Source organism: Ammospiza nelsoni, chromosome 2 (assembly GCF_027579445.1).
Source record: "Ammospiza nelsoni isolate bAmmNel1 chromosome 2, bAmmNel1.pri, whole genome shotgun sequence".
Classification (NCBI taxonomy): Eukaryota; Metazoa; Chordata; class Aves; order Passeriformes; family Passerellidae; genus Ammospiza; species Ammospiza nelsoni.
This window is the reverse complement of record NC_080634.1, coordinates 104,338,912-104,356,291: the sequence shown is the minus strand read 5'-3', so window position 1 is coordinate 104,356,291 and position 17,380 is coordinate 104,338,912. Positions and strand designations below refer to the sequence as shown.

At 39.4% G+C, this 17,380-nt stretch overlaps 1 protein-coding gene across 2 annotated transcripts in view; it reads left to right on the top strand.

The window, feature by feature from the left end:
• SH3KBP1 (SH3 domain containing kinase binding protein 1) overlaps positions 1-17,380 on the top strand; it is a 214,584-nt gene that overhangs the window by 120,174 nt on the left and 77,030 nt on the right. The window contains exons 6-7 of one of the 2 annotated variants that reach the window (XM_059466276.1): positions 442-516; positions 10,307-10,503. In XM_059466276.1, the coding sequence (XP_059322259.1) occupies positions 442-516; positions 10,307-10,503 (272 nt within the window). The remainder of the gene's footprint in view (positions 1-441; positions 517-10,306; positions 10,504-17,380) is intronic. The other variant, XM_059466277.1, reaches the window with a different exon arrangement.

Sequence of the window (17,380 nt, the reverse complement as noted above, 5' to 3'; positions counted from 1 at the left end):
CTGTTCAAGTGCACTACATCTGCAGCAGGAATGTTGAGCCACTGTGAGTACATCATTGCAGTAATAATATTTTTTCAGCATTCCCCTGTGCAAGGCTGCAAAAACCAGACAAATAATTTTATTTTCAAGTCTCACAACTTGATGGACAACAGACCAAACCTAAGAAGAATGCATTCTGTTGGACATTGTAAATAACAGCTTTAGCAAAATCATGAGATTCTGTTATCTGACATACAAGCAGTAAGAATATTCTAACTTCATGTACAATCAGATATGTTTGTTAATGTTCTCGTCATTTTGCTAATGAGGCTTTGAAATGTCAGTGACTGAAAATACAGATTAAAACCTCTTCCTTTCCCTTCTTTTTACCATCATTCGATCTCTTTACCCCCACCCTGCCCCTTCTCCTTTTTTGTCTTTCCTTCTCTTGCCTGCTGTCAGGAAAATCTGCCTTTGAAGGGACAATTCTGTACAGAGTGGCACCGGCAAAGATTGACAGCTACAGACGTTATAACAGTGAGTGCGCTCAAAATCATCCAGCAATAGCTTCAGTCCTCTGGCCTTGTTTGATTTAGCTACACTTGTAAATTGTGCCACTGCTACCCACTTATGGCTACTCCTTGTGCATTTATCTGTCTGTAAGCTGAAGTCAGTTTGCTGCTGATGAACTGCCCAGCCTTAATGCAATGAGAATGCACCTGTTCCTCCTGTGCATGTGTATGTTCTGTGTCCATACAATGTCTGTGTATAAGCCCACAGTAAACTGTGAATTACATTGTTTGTTTTGGTCTCAGCTATGGATTGAATCTAAGAACATTTAGTCCCATCACTTTCGCCCCCTGAAATGAGAAGACTGTTGATAATCACCACTAATCTTTGAATTAAATGTCAATCTGCCCTAAAAGTAAAGTTTCCATTGTGATTGTTGAACTCATAAAGTATGCTTTGCTTTTCTTAAAGGATATTTTGGGTCTTGATTTGTTTGAAATTTTCTTTTTTTGGTGATTTAAAAATTTATTTTTACTGCATGCTCTTCATTTGGCATTCTGTCTTTGACAGTTATTACTCACAGCATTCTGGGTGATACCTTCTTTCTGCCAAGGAGAGTAAAAGATATAAAGCTCTTTTCATTTCATGTTCAGGTTTTTGGCTTCTGCTTTTTAAAAGAAGGGCACATCCTGTTTTCATGTTCTTTTACTGCCCTGGTAATACAGAAAAAGAGAGAATGGTTATATTAGATGCAAGACAGAGGAAGCAAGGAAGACAGAAATCTGTCCTTCCACCTGTTTCCTCATAGCGAAATCTAGCTGGAAGATTCACATTTGATGTGTCTAAGTGCAAAGTGTTCAGTTCTGTCTTCCAGTGAACAGGATGTTGTGCTAGCTTTGGCATCTGCTTTTGCCCCAGAGAGCTTTCTCTTGAGAGGATCCATGCTGTGCTGCCCTTCCTCCTCCTTAATGGGTGGGAGTGTTTGGTCTTCTACCTCTGAGGACTTCTGTCTTGTGCATGTTGACAGCAAAGGATGAAAGCAGTTGAAGTCACGTTATTCTATTCTGATATTTGCCCTTACACCTATTTTTTTTGCTTTTCTTAACAAATCTGATCCTTTTTTTGATCAAAAATCTATGTCAATGTGTGCAGCTCTGAGTATTTCCTCATGGAAAATTATCTCCCTGTCCACCAGAATTCATTTTGCAGCTCTTTGCAAGCTCCAACCAAGCCCTTGCTCTGGCTGGAGCAGACCATGTGGCTGATGGTCTTCAAATTTTTGTGCTGCTTCTCACCTTATATCTCCATGACTGCTTATCAACCACTCGAATTTCATGCTTCTTGCAGAGTTCTTAGACCCTCATGTCTTCTAATCCACCCATCTGATAAGCATGATAAGGATTTATGGAGTTAATTTCCAGTATGCTTGACTTTGGACATAAAGATGAAGCTTCAAATCAGATTCAAGGTCTGCTTGGAGCCTTTAATTTCACAATCTTACTGGGCAGTGCTGCCCTAACATTACCTTTCAAAATTTTCCAAAAGCCTGCTCTCCATGCCCAGCCTGTTACTCATTGAGGGCCAAATCATCCTTCCCCTCTTCTCAAGTCGTCTAAAGTAAGCGGAACTGAAGCCAGGAAGAATTCAGTCACCTTTTGTGCCAGAGCTCTGCATTTAGTTCTTGTTAATCATACTGGCCCATTGTTGTGCCATGTCAAAGAGAGGAAATTGCATCAAACTGATTTCAGAGCGCAGGATTGGATGAGTGTCTGGAGGAAAGCTTGATAACCAGCTGCAAGAAGACAGCTTAACCCACAGCAGATTGTCTCACATTGCTCTGGGCAAACACCCATCTAAACTTTGTTTTTAAAGCTGATAAAATATATCTGTTTGTACTACCTGGACTTGGCTTACCTGGAGGTTCAATTCTACCTCCCTTTGCATTTGGTTGAGACTTGCATGTTTTTTCATGCTGCAGAGATGTGTTACTTTCTCAATAAAGCTGCATCTCAGAAGGCCAGATATCCAGCTAAACTTATGGCCTGTTTGTTGCTTTTTGGGTTGGAACTAGGACTGAGGAATTGGTAATACACAAAATCAGGTCAAATGGGGAAGTCTTAAACAAAACAAGGGTTTCAATGTTGTTACTATCAGAGATGCTCTTGCCTAAACCAACAGACAAAAAGGAGGGTCTCTGACTCTCCCTGCTCCATCTATTTACAGCTCACTCCCTGCAAACTTACTCGTCATGCTCTTCCTGAACAAGCTGCCTGGTGGTGCAGCCAGCTCCTTCCATTTCATGTCTCCTCTATGGTCCATATTTTTACGCAAATATCCATGAGCTTATGTCTCCAGTGAAAACCATTTGGAGACATTCCACAGAATTGATTTCATTTAGGAATGTCTGGTTAAAACAACTCATAGCTGCTCTAATTTCAGCTTGCTGATTTCTCTGTAAGTTAAGCTGGAGTCAGTTCATAACTTAAGATTAGTTATGCCTAGGCAATGCTTGGATTCACCTGTATCACATTGCATGAAGTGTTGCTCAACTTTGCAATTAAGCTTAGAGCTTTTACTTTACAAACACATGCTCAGTGCTCAGTGCTAAATACTTTTATTTTGAAAGCCATTTTCCAACTGCTGCGTTTAAAAGGCATTTTCTTACTTAACCAAGGCCTGTAATAGCTGTTGAATTGGTCGCTGCTTCTAGAGGTACCTTCCACTGAAATATGCAAGGTTATCTCCTGCAGAAACACCCAGCCTTGCCTTTATATGCTGACATGGCTTTCTGGGTCATGAGGTGTGCCAGGCTCTGCTCAGCAACAATTCCAGCTCCTTTGGCATTCTGCTCATCAACCTGCTACCAGAAAATCTTTGCTGCTGCGTATGCTGGGTGAAGAGAGACACAGAGCAACAAAAAACTTGTCATTTTGTTGATCACAGCCCTCTTTTCTCTCATCCTGCAACTTTCTTGCACCTCCACGAACAACGCTTCTCAGATTTCTAATTTTTTTATTTTTACTGATTTAGTTTCTCTTTCTTGCTTCACTTTCTTTCTCTTCAAAGATGCAAAAACTGAGGAACAGTGCAGATAAAATGCTTGATTTGACAAATATTTGCCTCTCTTTCCTTATATGTGGATCCACAATGCTGTCAGTAATAGCTATTAGATATAATGGAAGAAGATCAGGATCGTTGAAACAGAAACATTCGTGAGTAACCTCAATTGTGTTTTGTGCTTTCTGATGTTCCACCACTTTTTTTTTTTACCCTTTTTTTTGTCTCCCTCCCCTTAATTCTTGAGGAATTATGGCTGGTCAGAGTTCTGAGAAATCAATATGGCTGATGTATTTATGATGTTCTAAACCCCATTTAGGAGTGTTAGGATGTGAGCAAAGTTCAATAAATGAGCAAAATGTGGATTTTAACCGTTCTGAAGAGAGGACAGTTACAACTTTGTATTTCTCCTCACCTTGTTACAACTTGCTTGCAATAAAGAGCTTGTATCAAGTACACAGCTGCTACAGGTGCTGCAATGAAAAATGGTATCTGAGAAAGAAAAATTATAAAATTGGGGAAGGGAAATTTTAATGATTAAAAATTAGCATCCTGTTTGCTGGAGAACAAATGTACAGATGACATGGGACTGGGGGCCGTGTGTGGAAAAAATATGTTGACCGTGGTGAAATGTGAAATCCTTCTGTTGATTGGGATTCCCACTACCAAGTGGTTTTCCATGAGTTTCACAAAAGACCTGCTTGGTGAGTGGGAGGTCAAGAACCCTGCTGCCTGTGGCTGCTTATCTCTCCTTCCATGTGTGATAATGTGCCTGTGCTTGGTCAGGGTGGTGAAAAAAGCAGCCCCCTAATGAAGAGGACAATGGTTGTCTACAATTGTAGAGCTCCTAAAAGAATGATTGTTCCTCTTTGCTCTTGGGGAAGTGTCTGGGGAGGTGGGGAAGCCACCAAGTTCTGTACTGATGGCTCTGTGCTCGTGCTGCAGAAGATGCTTGTGCTGCATCACCCTCAATGCATGCTGCTACCTGGGGCAGGCACTGCTCCCCTTCCCCTTGCATGACCACTTGTGCAAGCATAGAAATCTTGGGGCATTTCTTATGTGGCAAGAACTGTTGTGCAAAGGAAAATGAACGTTGTAAGCAAATGACAAAATATTTAGCTAACATAGTTACATTTTTTCAAGGAATGACTGAGATTAATTGCTAATATTGAGCTAGTCTGCCTCAGTTATTTGTATAAGTATAATCACTCTTGGTAAAGAAGCATTAATTTTTGTTTGAAAGAATGAATTTATTAATCTTAAAATAAGCAGAATCAACATGTCTTTCTTTTGCAGTAGTATTTAGAATCCAATTTAATTTTCTGGTTTTGATTTTTTTATGACACTGGAATGTTGGTGGGGATGGCTTCAGCAAATTACAGATTTTGATAGAAAGCTCAAGAGTAATACCTTATAGGATGTGGGTATTTGTTCTGTGTTCACCAGTATGTGAGGAAAAGGAAGAAGGACAGTTCCTGTCTCATCTACTGCAATTACCATGTGTAATTTCACCACCTTTGTCATTCACATTGGTCACCCAGGCGTTCCATGCTGTCATTCTCTAAATGGAAGGAAAAGGCATATTTCCCCTTGCTTTCCTTCCCTTCCATAAAAGTAGAAAAACCTAATAAGCTTCATTTAGAAATGTCTTTGTTCTATTAAACACAGTTGGCAGTGTTTCTCTCTGGCTGCCATACCAGATCAGGAGATCCTTTGCAGTGTCTCAGGTGTGTCTCTGAACAGCTGCCTTTGCTTAGCAGAGCTGAGAAGTGCTGAGAGGGCCAGAACACCACTGGCCTTTACTGTGTCAGTGGCCCAGGGCCATAAATTGTCAACAGAGAGAGCAATCCAGAATAAAGAACAAAAATTAAATTGCCAAGTAATAGCTCAAAATAGAAATCTCTGTAACCTTAGAATGTATTTCCTTTTCTCCCCTGCCATTTTAAGCTATTTAGAAATAATTTGTTTCCTGCTTTGAATGGAGTTAATTTTACCACAGCTGTTTATTTTTGTTTTACCAGCTTTAGTTACACAGCCCTTTATCATCCCTAACTATCTTTCTGATTTAGAATTCTGGTTTGATGCCAGCACAGCTCTGAGAGGCTGTTTCTGAATTAAGTCTGATGTTGTGGTCTCTTTTTAATCCCTGTTTGAGCTAATCTGTTTTGGTACATTTCAGAATGTTGCTCTCAAAAGACCTCTAACTGCTATAGCAGGAGTGTGGTGTGTTTGAAATGTCTTGAGGAAGCTAATCTCATTTATATACCCATAAAGGAAAAAATGTGTGAAGTGCGAAATTCCTCCAGACAGTTTTGAGAAAATTTAATCTTCATGAATACTAAATGAGCTTGCATTTTTAAGGAGAATGAATCAATAAGGAATCAGAATTCAGAGTGTTTTTAAAAAGCTGTAGACCCATATCTTGTTCCAGGCAAAAGCTGGGAACAGTTGGACCCTGGGAATTTTAACTCCTTGCTGATGATGGTGCCCTTGTTCAGACTTCAAGAACTTACTGGAAAAATGCAACCAGTGCTTAGATTTGAACTCTACCTTGTGATACTACAGATGATTCAGCAACAATAAATCAAGGGAAAAGAATAACAATTTTGCTTATAGATCCAGAAATTTGAAGTGACACTACCAAAAGACTTGAGAAATATGTTCTGAGAACTATTAAAGTTCTGAAAAACTTTCCTGTTATTAAGACTGATGTGATAGTAAGCATGTTAGTGAGCACCTTATTGATGTTACGTTCTTACCTTGTCAGCTCTCCAAATGCTGACAGCGAGCTGACAGATTCCAAAGAAGTTCTGTTTAAAAAAAAAAAAGCAGGAAAAATAGTGAGAGGCCTGACTACTGCAGCTTTTATCCTATACTGGCTTTATTTGAAGTACTTAATGGGCTGACAAGAAGAGCAAGATGTTCTCAGTGTTTCTGAGGAGAGCAGTTTGCTGAGCTGCTGCCTCACCTTGTGCTCAATCCATGTCTGTGGTAGAGCACAGCTGTCCCAGGCTGAGTGGGTGTGATGGGCAGCACAGAGGGGACTGTGACCACTGAAATTCTCTCCTGCTTTTAATGTTCATTTAGCAGCCTGACCTTCCTGATAGCTCTTCATGAAGAAAATTTCATACTTAAAATTAATCATCTGACACTCTGTGTCACTCAGGTTCCTGCCTAGATTCCAGCTGTGTCCATGGGCTACATTTATCTTTTGGAGAAACTATGCAGCCAGCTGTGTTCTGCCACACAGCTAAGCTATTTGTATAGTGGCAAAAAAATCCATGAAAAGCTGAATGAAAAAAAAACCCAAAACCCCAAAACCACCTAAAACACAAACAAAAGAGGAACATTTTTCTGGTTTTAAGAGGAAAGGTCACCTGAGCCAGGTTGCAGGTGCACCAAGAGAATTGCTGATAGATACATACTGATACATACACACACACACATACATATGTATTAGGGAACAACCCAATGGAGAGAGTTTATCAGGCAAGGATGGGCGTAGTGTTCCAAATCCTTGCTTCCAAGATTTTATCTGTCCAAACCAGAAGAGTGTATCTCATGTACCTGGACAGGAAGGTAAGAGAGAGTCTCCTGAGCATGCCTTTAATAGTAAGAGCATGTTAGATTATTTTCTACAGGACTGTTCTGTACCCAAGCGATGCATTATTCTTTCTAAATGTTACTGCAGATCCTCAATTTATCTGATTTGTTCTACAGTTTCCACTGCATACAGTTCTTCTCTTTTGTCCTCTTTGTCTCTAGACCCCATCATGTTGTGGTAAGAGCACAAGCAGGGCTTTTATTTTTACTGATTTATTTAGTGAAGTACAGAGAACTTCTCAGTTTGGATCAGTCAAAAATAATAAATTAGGTCATTTTCCCAGTTGATCTGGAAGAACTCTTTTTAACTTTGAAGGAGCTTTGTATCTGATCACACAAATGCAATTTACTTTGGTCAGGCCAAGCTTCAGTCCATTCTGTCCTCATAAAAAAAAAAAAAAGAAAAAAAAAAAGAAAAAGAAGCAATTCTGTTATTTCTTATGTTGCTTTCATTTTGAGGACTGTATACTGAGACAGCTCTGTGGCAGTATAGAGAACAAACCACTCTTGGATTATCATCAAGCACAGATGGGTGATGCTCAGGAAATCTGTTGTGGGCCTGAGGTGAGGCTGCTGATACAAAGCGTGGTGTCTCATCACAGAAAAATGGTCATAAAAGCTGAAAATGCTGTAATGAGAAACAAGTGATGACCCAGAAACAAACAAAAGCTTTATTCTTATTAGATCCCCTTGATGTTTCTGATCTTTCTTTCATGTAAACTTCAAAGATCTGAAGTCCATGTGAGACCTGTTGAGTAATTCTCACAATTACTTTCATATTTTAATTCCATCCATTGACCAAAGTCCAGATCTTCTTCCACAATGAGGGATGCAGAGAACCTATTTTAATAACCTATTTTAAAGGTAGCTTTTCTGTTCATTTCAGGGAGTGGCAATGGATTCTGATCAGTTACTTCTGGAGGGAGGTGTCTTCACTGGTTTTTCCCTCCATCACAGAATAGTTTGAGATTTTGGCAAGGATGACAGTAGAAACCTTTGCCAGAGGGTAATTTTCCATATAAAGATATTTTGTTCAGCTAAAAGACAACAATCACTACAATTTGAGTTTTTTGAGTTGTGGAAATTTTATACTCAGCATAGTCAATTGCTGACCATTGTCTTTGCAGTTAGAAGTGGTAAATAAAGTTGGTTCTAGCTTCTGTCTCAGCCAGTGCCCCAGTGACTGACCATTTGCAAAGCTGGAGAAGGTCCAGTGGGTAGAACTTTCAGCTTCCTCACTTACTGCCCAGGTCAGAGCAAGGGGAGGGAGCAAGAAAGGGGCAGTGACTTTGCCACACTGCCCAAGGAGATTTATACCAGTCTGGCTTAATTTACCCTTAATTTACCCTTGCATCTCCGAGTGCCTCTGCTGGAAACACTGTGCAGTGGCTCTGCTGCAGATAACCACTCCTCTCCTGCCCTCCAGAGCTCCAAGCAGCATCACAGTCAATGCTTAAATTCTCTGGTTAATGATTTCCTGAGGTCTGGAAGAGAAGTAGTGCACAGAATTTACTTTACTGAGGGTAGGCATGCTGCCATTTTAACTACCATAATAAATATGCTAATTAACCTGATTTGAGGTTTTCTCCCAGGCCCATCTTAGAAAAATAAAACATAAAGAAATCAAGACTTTTGCATATTTAAGAAGAGTATTGTAATATAATTATTTAATATTCATTTAAATTGCAATCCTGCTTAGCTTATGGAGCAAATAGCTTGTTCAGTGTTAATTGAACTGAATACCTGATTAAATAGAAATGTTACTGATGTTCTGCAATAGCTGCAGCAGCCACTCAGGAGGCTAGAGGGCCAAAGTGTTTTGTTTAGTCTGTAGTCTTTCTGTTTGTTTCTAGTTGGGAACTTTCTCTAATTCTGCTTTTATACTGCTTTCATGTTAAAGGTACAGAAAGTGTCAGGGCAGCAAATCATGGCTTTCCTGGTTTTGGCTGAAAGTCCTGATCTGACATGAATTCATTTCCTAGCAGCACCCTGGTTTGAAACGCATTTAACAGATGAGCCTCTCATGTCCTGGATCATGCAGATGTACCTGGAGGCCTCAGGACCTGGTTTCTGTGGTTCATCTGTACTGTCAGCCTTTTATGATGAAAATCAATTGCAATCTCTTTGTTGACCTTGATATAAAAGTAATTAAGCAGAAAAGCTTATTTGAAATTATTCTTCAGCTTGCAAGATCCACATCTGTGACATCATGAGTGCTTGTTAGGGAAATGTGAGGATTTGAGCTTCTTATTGTTAGGTAGAATTCATGCTGTAGCAGCAGCAATTGCTGTGGTTTTCCTGGAAACTGTTCATGTAGAGAGGCAGATTTCAGTGGTCTAGGGAAGGAAACTTCAGTGGGTCTCTTTTGTTGCCTGTGGCTGTTTGACCTGATGCACCCTTCTGTAAAGTGGCTGAAACATCACCTTATTGCATCTGTGGCCTCTGTTTTTCGAGCAGCAGATATTTTCAGATAAATGCAGGTAAATTTTCCTATTCACTGAAAGAAGTAATGCAAATCAGAACGTCAGTTTTGATCTGTTGTATTCCTAGAGGAGAGTGTGCATGGGTGCTTTTCTTATGAGGCTGTCTATGCTGCAGAGAGGTTTAATTTTCAGCAGGGAACATATTATACAGCTTATTTGATTGCAAATTTGTTTGAACAGCTTTCAGCTTTATATTTCCCAGTTAGGTAATGCAGCTTTAGATACTAATTGCATAATTGGCCTGAGTCACACAGATTTAAGGTACAGCATGCCTGATCTGACTGCTTGTTAGCTTTATGTGGCTTTATACAATAGGAGCCTTACAGCTGAATTTAACTCTTTCTTTTATTGAGGTCTCTTGCAAAGAGGTTTTGCCTTAGGAATGAGGATTTTCTTGGTACTCAAGGAATCACCATCCTCATTTGTGAAGTTTTGATGCTGAAGTATGCATGTTTTGTGATTTTGTGGATTGGTGTAATTTCTAACCAGTACACCAATGTGATGAAATAAAGTCATTTTTCAAAGCCAAAATGAGTGCACGGCACAGAGAGCATCTTCTCTACCTGTTTCTTGTGGTTTCATTTTCCTCTAGAGGATGCTGGGAGGGATATTTTCCACTCACAATCTGATCTTAAAAGAGTGAGTTTCACACCTTTCATCCCTCCTTTCCACAGGCCTAAAAGATGCTACAGGCTCTGAGAGTGACGGTGGTGACTCTTGCAGTACAAAATCAGAAGGAGCCAATGGAGGCACGACAATCCAACCCAAAAAGGTCAAAGGTGTTGGCTTTGGAGATATCTTCAAAGACAAACCCATAAAGCTACGACCAAGGTCAATAGAAGTTGAAAACGACTTCCTCCCAGTAGATAAGGTATGTGTTCTTCCTTAATTGTCTCTTGGGTTTAAAGAAGTTTTCATCTTAGAGTTTTAAAATCTGTCACTGGCCAAAACTTGAAGCTTTATGATCATCATTTCCTAATCTTTCTGTAGATAAAGTTCTGCTTTTTCTTATTTTTGCCTCAGACCAGAAAATTGACTCCGGTGAGGTTAGCTGCATGATAAAAAGAAAAAAAAATTTAAAAATTAATTGCTCCCAACTATGTTCTTTAGGGAAACAAACAAAGAAGTCCATGGTTTCCAATGAAATCACAACTTACAGAAAAATCTGTGAAATCCTTCCTTTAAATGAAGACTCAGATTTGCACAGAGTTACTGATGTGCTGAGAAGTGTTTGGAGGCTTCCACAGCCCCAGGTTCTGCTAAGGGCATAGTTACATGATGCATTTTATTTCACCCCCAATCACCCCTAGTGGTGATTTTAGGAAGCTCCTGGGCTCTTATTACCTGGTGTGGCAACTTCTTACCTTTTGATTCATGCTTGTCCACTTGTCTGTAGAAACAGGCACTACAACAGTTACCATTTTTGGCCTTTTTTGGCAAGATTTTTTTTCAACCTAGATAATTTCAGTGATCTGATTTATAGCACAGGACCTACTCCCACATCCACCCTGAGTTACAGTAGTACAGGAGAAGAGGAGGTCCTGCAGAGAGAGGTGGAAACTTCTGAACTAAATTACCCTGGGGGACATTTGATTAATATTTTGCAGGTGACCATTTTTCCCTTAGTATAAAGAGGGTAGGGAATAATCTAAATAAAGGATAACCTACACTGGATTACTGCTTGACCATTGCTGACTTCAAAGCATGCTTGCCTTCTGTTTCTGGGTGGACTTCCTAACTCACATGTAGGGCTTTGCAGAAGCATCTCTTTTCATTTGAAGTAGTTGAAAATCCTTATGAAGTGTCCTTCATTCCTTGAAGGAAAATCTTACTCCACTTTATAATTATGTGAAGTCTTACCTTTGTTTTGCACAAACAACTAACATGTTTTTTACCCAGCCAAAAATGGGATTTGCAATTTTCAGGAAACTTGTAACACAGGCCTTCCTTCCTATGTCTTCAGATTCTCCTAAAATTGCCATAGTTAGTAGAAAATAATGGCTTCATTTTGTAAACACAATCCATCTCTTGTGTTTGCAATGTGTAGATAACTTAAGGCAACACCTCTTTCCTGTTGATGCTTTTTTCCTGTCTAGGTTCAGGTTAACCTTTGAGAGGTGCCATTCAGAGGCTTCAGCACTGGGATCTTTGCTTGCTGCCAGCACCAAAACATGAGGCAGAGACAGGATATCTGTCAGGATTGCAGACCATCAACCTCCCTAAACACTTATTTCCCCACTGCAAGAAATTCCTCCCTTGTCATTGCCATCTTCTTTACCATTTAATGCTCAGTGTAAGAGAATCCTGAATTAAATTGGCCATCATTAGCAAGGTCCAATTCAGCCTGAGAGTTCTGCATACTGGTTCAAAGTGTAGCAATGCATGAAGAGTTCCAAGTCATGCATATTTTTCTCAAGCAATGTAGATTTAACAGGATCTTTGCCCTGTTATGTGTATTTATCATTTGCAAGTACCCTTAGTTTTTCAATAATTTGTAAACTTCTGAAGAAGGAGTAAAAATGCTTTCTTCTATTCCCCCTTTTAAAATTTTTTAAAGCTTTCTGAAGTCTGGAGACCCTAAAACTCTTTCTGTTGCTTCTTCCTTATACAGTTATTGATGAAACATTATTGATGTAATGATAATTTTAACTTTTTTGATTTAAAATATTTCCTAACAACAGTTGTTTTTTAAAAAGCATCAGTAGGCTACTGTGAGGATTTTATAATGTGGGATTATTTATAACATGATATTTCTCATGTAAAATGTCAGTCCCATTTACAGAAGAATCAGCAGGGTCTTATTTTGTTGGTGTTATCACTTTGTGTTCTAATATGTTTTCAATTTTATGAATCATAAGCTTAGATCATATTTCACACAGAATTACTGGGGTGTTAAAAAGGCTTTTACACAAATATTGGCAGGAGCATGAAGGCAGAAAGGTTTGCTGCCATCTGAGCAGAAGCAGATGCCATTAGGGTCTCCTGTAAATCACCAGGCAGTTTAATGTGCTTCAAGTGTTTGATCAATGGCAACAATGTGGGGTAAAATCACCCTTGCCTTCTAAGGTGATCAATAAACTCTCAATAAAAAGCAAAACTGAGGAATTGTGTGAAACCCCATTGGTTTTATTGGTGTGTAGAATTCATTGCTTAGCTGTTATTTGTTCTAAAATCACAGAGGCAGATTATCCTAGGGAAGTTAATGATGCAGTTGTGCGAGATTTGTTTGAGCAGCACTATCAGAGCTCTGCTCTTTTAGAGAAGTAGTAGAATCAAATACTTATTATGCTTTGTAGTCCATTTCATGGCCTGTTGGTGCTGACAAGTTGACCACTGGCAGTGTGTCAGCAGAATCAGATTCCTGAGGCTTGGCTCTGACAAATTTCCATTACTGACAAATGTAACTGAACTGATTTACAATGGTGGACATGACTGAAGTCATGGTCACGTGCAGTCATAGTCAAACTCACCAACAGATGAGTTTTTAGAAGAAATATGGTATGAAGACAGGCTGTGTGTCCTGAGAAAATTCAGGGTAACACTCTTGAAACAGCACAATATTTATGGTCAAATAGAAATGCCTGTCTCACATGTCTCACCTCAGCTTAAACACATTTAAACAGGTGCTTATGCTTACTTATTTTTTTCCTTTTTCATTTTTTAGTAGCTTATCTAAAGCTTCTGTTGCTAGGTTGGACTTCCTTCCAATATAATCTGTATGTGCTTCCATTGTTCTAACAAGCTATCATTTTTTCCTCTCCTGTATCTAAGAATAAACCTCTACAAGTACAGGAAAATTAATTCAACCAATACATTTCTTAGTCTGAGTTAACTGTATTGGGTTGATTTGTGAGTTGAGGCTTCAGCTTGGAAATGCTGAAGACCATGATAGATTAATATAAAATGTCTTAAAAAGCTATTTTTATCTTTCTGAAAACTACTTTCTTCAGAAGATACTGCTGAGAGTATTTCTTACATTTTCCACTTGAGATGTATTTGTAACTTTCTTCAGGCAAAACTTTTATTGTTGGCTAGCCATGGTGGATTAGATTAGAGCTAGATTTCATGAACATCCTTTGATGAGATCACAGTACTGTTTGCCACAACTTAGTGTAAATTATATACTCAGCCATCAGCCCAGGGAGTATTGAAGACTCTGTAATGATTTAATATAAAGGGGGGGAAGCTTTCATGGCTCTAGAGTCAGCAGCTTGTAAGATCTAGTTAACTGCTGTTTAGGGATCCTTACTGCAAAGCACTGAATTCCTACAGAAGTTTTTATTTTTTTATATATTCAGTATGTTTTGGATAGGAGAAATGGAGAAGAACTAATGGAAGTAGACACAAGGGCTAGAAGGGCTAGAAGCTCTTGTCAATTATTAAGTCTACCTGTCCTTTGTAATAAGATAAAAATTTGTAAACTCTGAGACTGAATGCCTGCAAGGTCTGAGTTTCTATTTTGAGCCAGCAAGCAGGGAACCCAGAAAGTGTGCTGAGAGTCTGTCTTTGCACACCTGTTCTGACAGTTCCTGCCTGCCTGCCTGCTTGCAGAAAACGTTTTTACCCTTAATTTTCAGTTGTCATTTAAAGAGAAGTCCTTGAGAGACACAAGTTGGAGACTCCTGTGTTTCTGAGCCAGCTGAGGATGCACCCATGGTGCATGGCCAGCCCTGGCTGTGTGTGCCACGTGTGTCTGCTGCTCACAGCTCACTGCCACTTGCTCTGCCTCTCCCATGCCTTTGGAAGTGCTTCTCCCCTAACAGAAATGTTGGAGTCAGTGCTCAAAATCCTGAGATTAAAAACGGATGCAAGCAAAACCACCTGGTGCTGACTAGCAACACTGGAAAGCACCTGCTGAGGCAGAGAGCACACAGTGGGAGCTCCAAGTGTGTGTGCAGCACTTTGCACTTGAAAGCACAGGTTTCTGGCACCCCTTTCTTCAGAGACAGCCACCAGCAGTGGCAGCAGCAGACGTGGCAGCATCAGCAGTTTGTCGGATTCCGTGTAGGAACAGAGGAGGCACTCATCTGTTCAAGCCACACCCATGTTCTGCTTTGAAGCTTCTGTCTGCTACAGTCTGGCATCCCTGTCCTGAGCATTTATTCTGGTGCCATCTTGTGAGGAAAGCTGCAGGGGAAGAAGGACCCTGACCCCTTCTGCAGCTGTCATGAGAGCAGGGCTGCCTGCAGCAGGGTCCCTCTCCTTTGCTGGTGTAACTTCCTGTTCCTTGTGGAAACATGATTTGTGTTTTTCTTTCATTATGTGAAAAAATAGTACAGGTTTGCAAATGGTGGCTGATGTTCATGAGGCAGCCTGGACATTATAAATAAATAGTTTAAATAATTTACTACCCTATTCTGGAGGAATAAGAAGGAGGGGTAGGGGAATTAAGATTGACAGGGGAGAGTTGAAAAGCAGCTTGTCCTATTTTAGGGAGGCAGACTCAAAGCAGGACCTAGTACTAAGGGAATAGAATGGGAAATGCAAGATTAGGTTTAAAGAGAGGTATAAATTTGCTAACTTCAGCTGGCAGTGACTCTCTGCTGAGTCACTGAACTGTGAAATATGAGTGAAGGGTGACTCCTGATCTCCTGTATGCTTCCTTCCTTTCTGTGCTTTCATGTTCTGCCACTTTGGGTTCTAAAATGTTCAAGCTATCTGAACAGAGCTGTCCAGGTACCAATGACATGGTTCAGCTTACACATCAGCCTGCACTACTGGTTTTTGGCAAAGGATTGCCAGAAAGGTGTGTAACACACAAAGGATGTGTGTTACTCACACAGTGGTTTGTGCTGCCTGTGAGGTTTTATTAGGCTTTTTTTTTTATAAATTAAAGCAGCTATTTGATTCTAAATAATTGCAAGTTAGTTGTCCATGCCACAAGACTTTACATGTATACAGTTAGACTTTATTCAGGAAAAATTTGTCAGTGTGAAAGAAACACACCAAACATATGCATGAAAGTATTTTCAACTGTTTCTGACTCAAGCTGCTCGAGGAACATCTTAAAATAGAAGCAGAGTAGTGTAAGAAATATTGATAGTACAAGTTATTCCTAAAAGCAACGTGGAAGGTCTGATCTGTTCTCCTGGGGCACAGCACTGGGCTTCTGCCAGACTGAGTTCTCCTGGAGGAGTGCTCTGTGGGAAGGAAAACTCTGTTATTTCAGTCAAGGTTTTGATTAGGAAATCTTAGGATGCTCCAGCCAGAAAAACAGGATGTGTAGGTTTAAGCTAATGCAATTTTATTTCATAATAGGATGGCAATAAAAGTCTATATGTTTTAAGTTGCTCTGGATCCAGCTGGTGATCATTAGCTTGCAAGTCACTGTAAATCTCTGAATTTCAGTTATACCATTACCAGGCCTTTTACCCCAATGGCATCCTAAAAGAAGAATTGCTAAAAACCCCAAGATGCTTTGCTTACGTAGCTTACAATAAAGCTGATTTTCTGAGTTCCACAGATACTTGATGGAGCTGTAAACTGAATTTCTAGGAACTTTTGTCTCGTGTTTCAACAGTACAGAGAAAATGCTTCAGAAGGTGACAGTACTGACATGCAAGCTAGCTTAGTTACTGTCTGATGAGTTTAAGAGGACTGGTTCCTGAATCAATATGATATGTTCATTAATAGCAATAAAATCTACCTAAGCAAAATTAATTTATATACATCGATCTGAAAAGATTTTAATTAGTGTAATGAAGACTTTAGGGATAACATTTTTATAAACCATCCTGGTGGTTCTCAGTAAAATGTATTTTTCTTTCTTGCTCCATTTGGATTTTGTTGGATGGTATTTCTGATTTTTAATTACTATATCTGACTTGTTGCATTTAATAACTTTGACAAGATTATAAAGCAATTATAATGAAATAACTTCTGATAATCTTAAAACACATTACCTTTTGAAAATTGAAGAAATAGTTATACAAAAAAAAAAAATTACCTGCCTTGAAATTTACTTACACCACTTTGAAAATTACATAAATAAAAAGGTTGATGAATGTAAACCAAACTGAATATAACCTTTAAAGTGAAATCTATGCCCTCATCTTTTGTTGTCTATTTAGCTTTACTAGCTTGTGGAATTTTTCTGAAATGTTTTCTTTCTTTATATTTTTCCTAGTTGAGGATTATTTTTTAATAGTCAAATGGAAATGAGAGTGTATAGTATCTTGTGGCTTGCTTAAATATAAATCTTTAATTTCTTCCAAATCATCTGTGTCTTTCCCTCCCTTGACCTTATTCAAACATTTTAAAGTTGAATGTTTTTAGGGAGGCAGCATTAAGAATTTATAAGATTTTAATGGAACAGTGCATCATGTTAATGATATTTCAGTTTCTTGAACATTTTTCTTTAAAAACAAAACACAAAACAAAGACATAAGTTACATGAAATGTCAGCCTTTTTCCCCAACCCCAACAGAAAGACCTGTACATTCAGAATTTGTCATAAGCTCATTTGCCAATAGAGTTATTTGCAAAATTTACTGCCTGGGCCGTTCACAAAAGTTCTGTAAATTGTCACTCACATCCTTGCTTTCCTTAGCTGGTGGTCTCAAGAAGCCAGGAAAGTCTAAGCTGGAAAGGAGAGGAAACTTCTTGCTGTGAGTGAGCAGGGGTAGGAAAAGGTCCAGGTTTCCTGTGAAACAAACAAGTGGAACTTTTGTTTCCTGGGGATGGCCCTGCCTGTGAGTCAGTGTCAGGGCTGGGCTCCGCTGGGCTGAGCTCATGCAGGGCAGGGCCAG